At 41.7% G+C, this 13,063-nt stretch overlaps 4 protein-coding genes across 4 annotated transcripts; 3 read left to right on the top strand and 1 right to left on the bottom strand.

Annotated features, from left to right (window-relative positions):
* Positions 1-4,103: 4,103 nt before the first annotated feature.
* On the top strand, positions 4,104-6,236 carry GGS25DRAFT_527265 (WD40 repeat-like protein; the record flags this gene model as incomplete). The annotated part of the gene is made up of 9 exons (XM_049265074.1): positions 4,104-4,169; positions 4,242-4,281; positions 4,345-4,493; positions 4,544-4,669; positions 4,725-4,745; positions 4,803-4,964; positions 5,018-5,077; positions 5,148-5,260; positions 5,317-6,236. The coding sequence occupies 9 exons, from the start codon at positions 4,104-4,106 to the stop codon at positions 6,116-6,118; spliced, it is 1,539 nt and encodes a 512-aa protein (XP_049121470.1). The 3' UTR covers positions 6,119-6,236.
* Positions 6,237-6,549: 313 nt separating this feature from the next.
* GGS25DRAFT_516988 (uncharacterized protein) lies at positions 6,550-6,838 on the bottom strand (the record flags this gene model as incomplete). The annotated part of the gene is made up of 2 exons (XM_049263307.1): positions 6,550-6,615; positions 6,683-6,838. 2 exons carry the CDS (start codon positions 6,836-6,838, stop codon positions 6,550-6,552), a joined length of 222 nt encoding a protein of 73 aa, XP_049121471.1.
* Positions 6,693-7,813, top strand: GGS25DRAFT_35794 (uncharacterized protein). Its single transcript, XM_049258105.1, has one exon. It carries the CDS (start codon positions 7,096-7,098, stop codon positions 7,420-7,422), a length of 327 nt encoding a protein of 108 aa, XP_049121472.1. The 5' UTR covers positions 6,693-7,095; the 3' UTR covers positions 7,423-7,813.
* A 1,790-nt stretch (positions 7,814-9,603) lies between these two features.
* GGS25DRAFT_470482 (glycoside hydrolase family 76 protein) lies at positions 9,604-11,388 on the top strand. The gene has a single exon (XM_049259244.1). The coding sequence runs from the start codon at positions 9,966-9,968 to the stop codon at positions 11,118-11,120; it is 1,155 nt and encodes a 384-aa protein (XP_049121473.1). The 5' UTR covers positions 9,604-9,965; the 3' UTR covers positions 11,121-11,388.
* The last annotated feature ends 1,675 nt before the right edge of the window (positions 11,389-13,063 follow it).

Genomic DNA, 13,063 nt, shown 5'->3' on the forward strand with positions numbered 1-13,063 from the left:
CATGAACAAATTTCCGTGTCCGGCGGAGTTTGGGCAAGCGGATAGCGGGGATAACAGTTATTGAGGCCTAATAGTCGGATCCCCTTTTTAATTATTATTATTCCCCCTTGCTTTACTTTGTGAAAAAACGAATGACGAAGGGAGTTGAGTCGAGTGAGGGTAACTTATAAAGAGCAAAGTTAGAAAAAAAAAAGAATGAAGAAAAAGTGAGCGGGTGGTGCAGCTATGTATGTACTTACATGTAGGTAGGTCCTAGGTAGAGGAGGTTGTAGGGTTGGACCAGAAAAAAAGCTGGTGAAGGGTTTGAAAGTTTTAAGTTAGTCACAGAATTTGGGACTCAATTTGGGAGGCTGCTGTGTTGTCTAAATGTCTTTAACGCTCTTTACATTCTTTACACTCTTTACGCCTAATACATACATAGTACCTACCATATATGTAAGCAGAACGCACTCCCATTTGCCAATGCCACCGGCAGAGTAGCTCGTTGCTTCCTTATTACAGCTGGAGTACAACTAGGTACCCTAGATACATTGTATACAAACCTTGGAAAGTACATACTCTCCCCCACTCCCACTAGTGTATATAGTGTATACTAATACATTAAGCGCTCGGTAATGCAGGTAGCGCGACGTCTCGTCATTTCCACCTTTGAATGACCCATGTTATCTGCTATTTGCTATTAACATGTATGTAGACATTATGGCAACTCCCCAGGGCCCAGGGACTTTTTTTTCTTAACCCGTTGTTCGCTTGACTAGCGTGCCGCGTTCATTCCGCCCTATTCTCTCGGCACCTTAGTACATACATATATATATGTATGTATTACTTCAGTTTACCACGAGAAGAACTGCATGTACTTACATACCTACATGTAAAAATAGTATAACATTGAATATATCTACATAGGCACTTGATAGAGATAGTTTATATATGATTTTACTACCAAGACAACATAAGGCCTGGTTCTAGTTACTGTGTAAGTACGAGCTTTGCTATCCACTTCCAAACAGATACAGACTAAACACAGGGTCCAGTAACTCCAGTTCCTGGTAGAACTTCCTACATAGGTACAGACCGCATACTCAGTTTATAGTAAACTTTGTACCTACATCATGTACATAGGTGCCTACGCTAGTATGCAGTAGTGGGCCGGCCATTATAATCGTAATACACACGCATATATACCTATATACGTCTGTATATGTACCTAGGTTAGGATATTAAATACTTGAAGGAAGTCTGGTAGGAGTAAATACCGACTTAATTTACACGTTACCATGATTAAATGGTTCGTATAAGTTGTAAAATTTTCAAAATTGTATATTTATAGTGAGGAGATATGCAAGACATCTAAATACGCAGTATAGTCAGCTCATATTAGAAGTGTATATAGATACTTGAATAGGTAGGTAGGTATAAGTAGATGCATATGTTAGGTATGGATGCGGCGTGAATGAATCGAGGTTCAATTCCGCGCAAACCTAACATTCAACATGGAAATCTGAAAGAACAGGGATCTTCGAGCTGTAGAATTAACCTGGGAAAGCTTAAGCGACTTGTATTCGTAGTAGGCTGGGTTCTTGGGGATCTGCTGCTAGGATTCATTATGACCTGGTCCTAAACAAGTCGCACGTTTCGCTCCTCCCTACCTTAGGTACCCGTAGCTAGATACATATCATCTTAGGTAGTGCCTACAACGGCCCTACGTAGTTACCTATCCTGGGCCAACGGTACTATCATTGATGCAAGTATGCTTTGATGATAGGAGGTTTCTCAAGTCGAGTTTAAAACTCCATGTCAGGTCGTATACAGACTTTGATACCCTATTTCACAAGCGTCTTCTAGAGTCACGAGTAACAGTAGGAATGATTTAATGTTGATGTAAATGTAACTATAACTACTAGACCTTCAAATAGTGCCTACATGTAGTTATTGCTGAATCTCACTTACATGGCATTATACATAGTAGGTACCTAATAACAAGAATACAGGTATCCCATTAATAATCAGCACTCCTATTTGAGGTTACACTGTCGAAGAAATTCCCATGGATCAGTCGTCAAATGGTGATATCCTGGCTCGATTTGTATTGAAGAAATAAACCGATACCTATATGTCCCCAGGTTACTCTAAATCGAAAGGATTTAACCCATTAGTCAAATCCATTTCCCACGTGGCTAGAGGTTTCGTTCGAGATTAATTTACAACGTACACCTAGCTGCCTAGGTATGCCCTGGCACGATTGGAGAAGTTTGGTCCGTAAATGTCAAAGCTTGGACTTCGATGTTGAACTTCCCTAGACCGCTGTGCCCATCGGAGAGCTCTGATTGGCGCAGAATAAGTAGGTGAGCGACCTGCATCACGGAATGTTCCTTGACACGAATCGCCAACATATGTAATTATATATGGAGGTTTAAAAATATCAAGCCCGCATTTAGTGTTATAAAGCAGTTCGGCATCCTAGCTTCCGAAGACGCCAAGAAATAAGAAATGATATGTACCTACATAGGTAGGCATGCTATTATCTAAATGCCAGATGATAGTTACGGCGTAGTATTAACTACATATGTACGCATGTTGATATGTAGTAACATTAAACTACCTACTATTATGTACTAATGTCTGGTAGCTATACAAAAACGGAATAGTCGCTATATAGACGTACTTGGGTAGATAATAGCTAACATGGAAAGATCCTAACAAGATACCAGGCATGACGATGCCCTATCCCAGGACCAAGACTATAAATCGTGGCGAAGGCACAAGTCCGAGATGGAACGCAACCTCAACACTGCTGTGCCGCATGTTAACGTCTGTGGTATCCAATCGCGACTGTGTCCTAGCATATCACACATCTGGTAGGTATATTGTCGTCATTATCCTTTACCACCACAATGCACCCCATACCACGGAACCGCTGCTTACAAGCAATCGCATGTGAACATCTCATCTCAAGCCTGTTATACGTGAATTATACGTGTATACATGCAGTGTAACAATGTTATATGGGTGAGAAACTAGACTTTATGATATCTTTCATTCTTATTCATACATATGTAGGTGTGTCAGTGAATCTATTCGTTAGGCTAGGGTCTTCATCTAATACCGCAGGCAAATAAGTTGGGCTGATTCTGGGATGCTCGGGATCGGTGTAAGATTTCAGGGTAAGCTAGCGGCTGAAGAGCTCTTAACCTTGGTAAATTCGAGGTTGGAGATAATGCTATGGTACATAATGTATCGATGTGTGTGAATGTATACCTATTGCCTACTGTGATACTTTAACATTGTGTGCATGTATACATGTATATCTTGAGGAATATATGAGACATTCGTTAACAACTTCAATTTTGTGTGTGGACCTTAATGTGAGCAGTTATCTCAAGACACACATTGATATGCAGTTTGGAAATAATGAAAACATTATACGTGCTGTTTGTCGAGCCAAATGCATGTGTATGTGCATTTTAAAATGCAGTTATTTGGGTACCAAGCTGGGTTCAAATGTAGGTAGTACCGGTATCTTATGTAGTATCTTACTAACCTCGAAGAAGCTACACAGTCGTGGCTAGTACTGGCTACCTATTGTGGCTCCATTGTAATGTAACACAGACCCCAAAGTTCTAAAGCTGATGTCCATTGTCCACAAGCCTAGTGTAGTAGACTAGTAGTTAGTCCCGACTAAGCTAACCTTAGTGTAGTGTACCTAGGTAGTTACCAAGTTAATTACCAAGTCCCCAAATCCCGGGCCCCCAGAACCCAAAGAACCCAAAGAAAGACCTTGAAAGCTGCAAGCCCCCCTAACCTAAAATAATTGATTACTGAACATACAACGTATAGTAGAACATTGTCGGCCACCATCTCCGAATATCATCTATCAAGCTTGTAACACTATTCAGTTTACATCCTAGAATTCCGAATGAACCATCCGTCAACCGATGTTTTGCATTGCGCATGATCTCCTAGCGCAAATCACATCTCCGAGTAAGCAGTTAAACTTCACGTCCTTACACTTACCACACTGACATAGTGCCAGACCAAGTAACGCCCCCCTGAATGGTTAGATAGGTGCTGCCGAACTATGCAACACGTACCGTACTTTCGGGATGCCATCAGCGGTCAGCAGTGATGAGTGGGACCTCCCCCGTCTAAAAGCCTCCATCGGCTTCGAGGTGAGGCCCTTAAACCCAACTATCTTTGAATGATCCAAGCTACCTAGTTACTCATCAGCCACCACTATACAGGATGACTTCCAGTACTTAGCCTCAGATGATCAAGATACAGGTAACCAATACATCCAAACTATCTTAGGTAATGCAAGAGAGCCTCTCTAACTTATATCAACAGAGTTCTTTGATGTAAAATTCTACCCCTACGGAGACGCCACACATGACCCAGTCTTTGCAGCTGTCAGCAAGAAGCATGTTGTCATTTATCGGCTTTCCAGCAAAGCCAATCCTCCTTATGAGCTAGTTCAGCTCTTTAGAGACGATGACGTGGGTTGTCTCCAATAATCAAACCTACAGCACAACTGACAGCTATGTAGAAAGAAGCCTTAAACTGTAGCTGTACCTGGACCAAAGATCCTGAGACAGAAGTTCCCTATCTATGCGTAGCCGGCAGAGATGCTAAAATTAAGGTGTACGATGTTATTCATGGGACACTAGTTAAGGTCAGAGAAATGTCACATAATCTACTACAGTAGCATTGACTAACACGTTGTGTAGGTTCTTGTAGGCCACGGAGGAGTGAGTTAAGAAGCATGAATTATTGGAAAGTCCACCTCTAGCTAACATACCTGGAAGGAAATCAACGACCTTGCTACATGCCCAACTAATTTCTTACTTGTCGCGTCTGCATCAGAAGATACAACTGTTCGAATATGGAGTCTCGATCCTGCACACTCCAAGCAGCCATGTGTTTGCCTTCTTGCTGGCGAAGGCCACTCCTCTGGACTATTGACTGTTGTACGTCTCTCGGCCCACTGTCATGGTTTTTCGGAACTAACTATATTCACAAGGCATTCCATAACAGTGGCCGATATGTCCTTTCTGCTGGCCACGATAATGTTATCTGTTTGGTATGTACATGACCGCGAGGTTCAACTGGCAATATACATCACACTACTTACCCCTATTAACTCTTATCAGTGGACACTACCTGACTTGCCGCCCGAACCTAACGGCGAGAACCCCCAAAAGCCTATTCTGATTCATTATCCTCACTTCTTCACCTCCGAAGTGCATAGCGGTATAGTGGACTGGTGAGTTGTCATCCCGTCGCTTATGATGATGTCCAATGATTTTAACAGCATTATAGCGTAGCTTTCTTTGGCGATCTCGTTTTATCGCGAGCTTGCCACGAAGACATCATAGTTCTATGGAAGATTGAAGGATTCTCATCTCGTGATCCCCCTCCTGACATATCTCAGGCACCCACCACAAGTGATACGGAACGTCTAACACGTTCCGCATTTGCTCCCGCGACAGCATCAGCATGTCCGCCTCAATACACCCGTCTACTAGAATTTTGGACGCCGCATTGTGGCCATCAATTCTACCTCCGCTTTAAGCTCTTCCATGATAAAGATAAGCATCCAGTCCTAGCTTTTGGAAATGCGAAGGCTATGATATTTTTCTGGGATCTTGCGCGCCTAGGGAGTTACCATGACTTCATCAGCGAGGTCAATGATCCAGATCGTGATAAATCTCAACCCATCCATCGACCGGGATGGCTGGCACCGATTCAGCATAGGCACAAGGGCGATGCTGTCAGCAAACTCAAGGATGCCGCTAGCGATAGGGAGTCGGTTGCATCAGGTCGAACTGGTAGCGTTGACATCGAAACGCACATAGATCTAAACACAAACTACTCACAGGAAACATTAGAATCGTGGGAACTGAAATATGATATGACTCGTGTAGAGGAGCCGATCAGAGCGCACGCACAGAGCAACATCACTGTCAAGGACTTTGTTGGACGCCAAGTTGCTTGGAGCGCCGGTGGTGAATGGTGTGTTGTCGTTGGGAGCAAGAACCTCGCCATCGTCCTACAGAGGTGGCATAAGAAAGACAAACCAGATGATAAAGAGAAGAAGCCAAGCCAGGAGCGCCAGGCTTGAAGGAATATAATGATAATCTGGACGATTGAATTTAGATACCTATCAGGCAAGGTAGGTACTACCTACTAGGTAGCCTTGCATCTCCAAGATACACAGTCTACATCAAAGAGTAGAACTATGTTCCTCATCTCGGTAATGACAACATCTTGTTCTTCAATATATGCCTAGATTCTAACAAGACTGATTAAAGCTAGTAGGCTTTCATATCGACACTCTGCGCGTGGCATAAACCGAACTTATTTTGATGATGAAGAGGTATCCTTCGTAGGTATACAAGTCATAAAACAGCCCCTATTAAATATTCCTAGCCAAAATCTCTCTATCCAACCCCTAGGAACAGTGAACAGGTCCCGGTTAATCAACATAGTAGTAGGACAAACTTTTCCCCCCTATTCCCCCCTCTCTATCATCCCGAACTGCATCATCAATGCTTAAACGCAGTACGGCAGGTCGTTGATGTACTCGCACCACGTGTCCCCATCGCAGTTTCCACCATCCTGTAAGTAAGTAGTCGTCAGAGGGGGATTCACGAGAATTGTATAACACACACGAAGTTGGGCTTACAAGGTAGTGGCCGTCCACGTTGCAGACGAGCCAGCCAGTGAAGTCGGGCTTGCAGATGTACTCCGGGGGCGTGCAGATCAGGTCATCCCAGGGAAGCTCGCCGTATGGCATGGCCAGGGCTGTCGCGGCAAGACCTAAGAGCGTGATGAACTTCATTTTGGCGTTGGAAAGGTAAATAGTGAATGTACTGGGAAGGTGGATGTTGGACTGGATGTGAATTTGGAAAGAGAGGAGATGGGGCATACTATGTTCCTCTCTTATACATCGTCGACGCCGTGGGAACAGACTCTCTGCACAATGCGTCGTAAAACATCTGCCAAAGACTATTCGGAAATTGTCATGTTTAGGGTTCGGTGTTGTGGAGAACGTCGTAATCCAGAGCCAGGGCGTGATGGAATGAATGAGACCTCTTCATGACGATCAACTTAATAACTCTCTCAATGGGCATCGTCCAAACTGCGAGTTTCCCTTGGCCGTTTCTGCGGCACTCCAGGTTCGGATCAGGACTAGGCGTAGCCAGAAGCCCCTATCCCATAGTGAGCAGGAACCTTGAGGTCTACGATCAGCCCGAATTTAGACAAAACGGAACGTTCTATGACGACGTCGGTGTCGGTGGCAGCGTTACGTTGTCAAGCTTTCAACGCCCAGGACACTTATGCGCTGCGGCTCTGGTGTTCAGACCCGGTGTTGGAAACGCCGTTAGATTCCCGCCATGTGGACACGGGCCGTTTACGTCGTAAGCATGCCCACAAGAGGTCATAGCCTTCTATCAGATCCCGCAAAGTTTACGCTTGCTGCTTTTATGCGGTAGCGTCTAGTCAATGGGCCATCAAACGAGACGTCACAGATTAGGTTGCTGCCTAACCAGTGCAATAGAATGTTAACTTATACTCAGCGTGAAATATCCGTTGTGGCTAGTATAGCTCGAGCCTCCCGTTTAAAATAGCTCAAAGTCTGGTATATATACTTCTTTTAGCTAGCACCTTGAAAATGAGGGTTGAAACACCGGGTGTTAGAGTCGAGTAGATATCCATAGGGTTGGTCGATGACGATTGTCAACAGCTGGCCTACTCAGGTAGGTAGGTAGATCCACAGTCTTGGATTTATAGTGTCAACGTTGAATTATATCATACAGTCAACTTTACAAGCCGTCAATCGGCACATTCATGCTAGCTTTGGCTGGAATTTCGATACGTTACCTTCTACTAGACCATTGACCTTTACCCCTATCACTTCTACGTACTAGGGAGGTAGCTAGGTACGTGTAGCTAACCAGAAACCGCGATGATTCCTCGTCCCAAATACCGAAATTCTCTATATCTTAAAGATGTTAAACAGACAACTCCATGTTGTCTATCTCCTATATTGGCACCCGTCGAGAGTAGGTACCTATCATGGATCTCAATAACGCCAAACCATACACGCCCCCCTCGCCATCACCTCCGCTTACCTACATAGCACTGCCTCTTAGCTGTTACCTGTATCTCTTCTCTGCCACTGCTCTAGATAGACCTGTGACAATTATCAAATTTGTAGAACAATGTTGCCTTAGTTGTGTAAGTTTGTCAAGGGATGTTGATATTGCTAATGTGATCTGTACGACCCACGTACCGCTGTGTTCGAGTGTACCCTCATTCGCATTGCTAACAGGCGCATGTATCACTTTGTGTTGTATGCTGGACTCGGCAGTCCTATTTCCTAGTACATGATCGATACATGCCATCTTCCGCATCATCGCAGGGGAGATGAGTAAAGCCACCAGTTTATCATAGTAGCACGGCAGACTGGCCTAGGACCTCGATGTTACAGCACTAAGTAGGTATATTCGGCGTCAAAACGGTTCACGCATTGAATGCAATGTGTGGACGGTATGTTCTTGCTGTTCTTGTTACAATTTTGTGATAGCGACTGGGTGTGCATGTGCAAGCATCGACACCAGTCTACCCTACCTACCGAGGTTACCTGCTATTGCCTTGGAAGATATTCGATAATGTAGTTCCTGGTTGGGAATGGAAAGTACATATAGGACTCTAAAGAAGACACTTTCCAATGCTGCACTACTAAAGCTAGATAGGGCGTCCAAAAGAAGTTGCAAGTTCTATCAAGAACCAGTTGCACTTCCTTGACTCCTTGACGACGCCTGCTCCCCAAACAGTTATTTCATATCTTTTAGTATTGATGTACCTAGTTGATTTATTAAGTGCTTATACATCTATCAATAGCTACATGTAATTCAGATGACGATCGATGTTGAAAGAGCTTGACTTACAAGCTTGCTATGCTCAATATTACTTACTTTGCCCATGACTACTTCGAAATATGAATGAAAACTTGTTGTTTCCCGCTCACACGTCACATCGAATCAGACAGTCACAACATGAAGTCTCTTTTTCTTTGATGTCTTTTTTTTCTTGTTCGACTAGGAGTGATTGTTCTTTCCGTTTCCTTTCTACTCACTCTTTTCGTAGCTTGTTGTGAGTTGAACAATGGCGACAGGACTTCTTGTACATCCTGTGGATGTTCACTCATCCGCCACCTGCATCGTACCTAAAAGACAACATTATTTTCCATCATTGTTCCGTACCTAGTACTACTTGTACACCTCGTTCATTTTTGGCATCCTCTCCTCACATAGGATCCTTCACTACCTACTTTACACCTAATTCATAATTCCTCTTGGCTCTCGAAAAGTGAAACTGCAAGCAACTGTTCAGGGTACTGAATAAACCTCGCAATTTCCGAATCTACAGTATAGGAATACAACTTTAAGATCACTGGCCGATACCTACACTCGTTTTCGGCAAGAAAAGCAAACATGTTCATGAAATCTATCCGCGCTGCTGCGTTGGCAGCAGCATTTATACCACCTAAGGATATTGATATTAACAATCAAAGTAAGCCCCCCACCCCCCTTTTCTTTTCCCCTCCTCGCCAGCCCTTCCGGCGCGACACTACCTAGACAACGTACACTAACATGCACAGCTTCCATACGCAGTGTAGCTAGTACGCTGGCTTATGGAACTATGGCAAATTACACCGGGAACGTGACAAACACTCCAGAGGTAAGCAAATACCATGTTCCCCAAATTTGGCGTTGCCTGGGCCAGAACTAACATGCCGTAAATTAGACTATTGCTGTTTTCCCTCCACCACATTGTAAGACCTGCGTAGCCCTTTGTCCCCTTTCTTCATACATGAGTACCTCGGTAAGTACCCTAGTACCTCAGGCATTGACTAACTCGAATCTGTAGACTGGTGGCAAGCAGGTGCCGCCTGGGGGGCGATGCTGGATTACTCGCATTACACGGGAGATTCCAGCTACGACGAAGTCATCACGCAGGCGTTACTCTCCCAAGTCGGTCCCAAGTTTGATTTCATGGTGCCGCAACACTACGGCTCCGAGGGCAACGATGACCAGGCCTTTTGGTCCTTCGCTGTCCTCAACGCCGCCGAGCGGAACTTCCCTCAGCCCAACGACTGTGTCCCTTCTTGGCTGGAAATGGCGGTCAATATCTGGAGCACCATGGTGGCCCGGTGGAACACGGCGCACTGCGGAGGCGGGCTCCTCTGGCAGATCTTCGAGTCGAACCCCAACGGCCTGACGTACAAGAACAGCGTATCCAACGGTGGCTTCTTCCAGCTCTCCGCACGGCTTGCGCGGGCAACCGGCAACGACACATATCACCAGTGGGCGCAGAAGGTGTGGGGCTGGTCGGAGCAAGTCGGGTTCGTGGACTCGGGCTTCAACGTATACGACGGCGCCGATATTAAGGACAACTGCACCGCGCGGAACAACGAGTCGTTCTCGTACTCGCAGGGGATCTACCTGTACGGCGCTGCGGTGCTCTACAACTACACCAACGGCGACAAGACGTGGGGGGATCGCACGGCTGGTCTCCTCAAGGCGGCGGACTCGTACTTCAGCCCCTACGAGAACGCAACCAACATCATGTACGAGCATGCTTGCGAGCCTTTCGGATCCTGCTCGGTCGACATGAAGTCGTTCAAGGGCTACCTGTCGCGCTTCATGTGGGCGACGACGCGCATGATGCCCTCGACCCTGCCCCGCGTCCAGACACTCCTCAACACCTCCGCCGTTGCGGCCGCCAAGGCGTGTTCTGGCGGGAACAATGGCACAGTGTGTGGGCAGAAATGGTATGTCGGGGGCTTCGATGGCGTGGATGGGCTGGGCCAGCAGATGACGGCGCTGGAGACCGTCCAGGGTCTTCTCGCGCAGGAGGCTTCACCCCCGTATAAAGCGGGCGAGATCAAACATGTGAAGGGCTTGGGCATTCCTCCGCCCGTAGCGACAACGAACCCGGCGGCGGCCACATCACCAGCGAAGCGGTCCGATTCGCCTGACGGTATTGCACCGGCTGGCTCGCGATGGGTTATGCTGGTTTTATCAGGCTCAGTCCTGATTCTTAACTTCTTATGAGATGAAACATAATATTTGAGATATAACAAATTAGTATAGAGATTGGAGGTGGCGTTTATATTTTTGCTATGGATAAATTCGGAAGATGGAGTTCTTGAAAGCCCCCCCCTATTTTTAGAGAGGTTAAGGGGGGGGGCAACCCCGAACTTCACAGGGTAGATATTGTGTACCTATTATTAGAAACTTGGATTGCGTCTGAGAGATTCTTGTTTTTTTTTTTTGTTTATTGCCATGTAAATACTGTTTTTTGTTAAGATGACCATTATTTATTAGTTAAAGTCATCATGTAGTTACAACTTCGAAGTAAACAATTCTTTATCGAGTTTTGGGAGTCATCGATTGTGTCAAGTCCCCGTCTATAGGTTAGGTTATCATATTTATGCTTATAAACAGTATTAATGCCCGCAAGTTAATGAGTCAATTGAAGTTTTCCCTCCGATCGGAGCCAATTAACCGTTCTCACCGCCTTTTGCAACACACCCCCATTTGCAACATTAACTTAAATAGCATTATTTAAATATATTATGTAATTGCGATAGTAAATCATATTTAATTAAATAATAAAAATTATTTATCTGTTTTTTATATGTTTCCGATTAATATTATTATTATGTTTAATAAAAGAGTTAATATTTAATTGTTTTTATATTTAAAAAACTGGTAATTTTTTGTTTTTTTTTTTTTAAGTTATTTTAATTTTTAAAAAGTTAAAAAAGATTTTATTTAGATTAAGCTTAACTAGCTAATGTATGTTAAAAGTAAATTCTTTAAAAGTTAAACGTATTTATTTATTTTTTATTTTAAATTTATTATATTTAACGTTTATATTAAAAATAACTTTATTAATTTTAATAATTATATTTCATATGTTATAATTTACCCCCCCTAATTATTTTTTAATATTACGTAATTGTTTTATAAGGTTATTTAAGTTTTTAAAAGTTTTATGATATGTTTTAAGTAATTTATAAAGCGGTGTATTTAACGGTACGTTTAAGTATATAAAGTTAAATATATAAAGTTAATTTTAAATTATTATATCCGGATTTAATGGTTATAAATTAGCTTTTTTTTAACTTAAACGTATATTATGTAACGTAAACGTTTTTTTATTAACCTTTTAATATATATTAATTATACGTTGCTTATATATTAATGTTATTATTTTAAATAAATTATATTTTTTATTTTTATGTTAATAATGTTACTTTAAAAATGAAAATATATTTATATTAAGTGGTTATATATCGTTGTTAATATATAAGGGTAAATAAATTAATGTTAAATTATTTTACTATGTTTTTTATATAAATTTAAGGTGTATATATATTATATAATTATTTAATATAAAGAGTTTTTACGTAGGGGTTTTAAGCTTTATCTTAATAAGAAATATCTTTTTTAATTATTTATTAGTTATAATTTTATTTATTTTATTTTTTTTAATTGTTATAAATTTTTATTTAAGTATTTTTTTGTTATAATATTGCGTTTAAGGTTTATAATTATTATAAATATAAACTAAAGTGTTATAAGATTTTTTTAATTTTATATATTTAAAAAATATAACTTATAATAATATATTTAATTTAAAAATATGTGTACGAGTAAATTAAAAGTTTTTAATTATCGTATTTTTATCGTTTTTATTTTTTTATATTTTAATTTTATTTATATTATATTTATGTTAAAAGGTAATATTATAATATTTTTAAATTTGTTTTAAATAAGTATAAAATTTACGAACCTTATTAAAATTATTTAATTTTATATATAAGGTATTTATAGGTTTTTTTATTTTAATTTTAATATTAAGATAGCGTTATATAAATTAGTTAACTTAATTTAATTTAATAACTTTATTATTATTTTAGCTTTTTAATATTTTTTTTATAAAACCGGTTATATAACGTTTTATAAGGGTTCTTTTAACATATTTTTTT

The sequence above is a fragment of the Hypoxylon fragiforme genome (genome assembly GCF_022984875.1).
Source record: "Hypoxylon fragiforme strain CBS 206.31 chromosome Unknown GGS25scaffold_1, whole genome shotgun sequence".
NCBI classification, from domain to species: Eukaryota; Fungi; Ascomycota; class Sordariomycetes; order Xylariales; family Hypoxylaceae; genus Hypoxylon; species Hypoxylon fragiforme.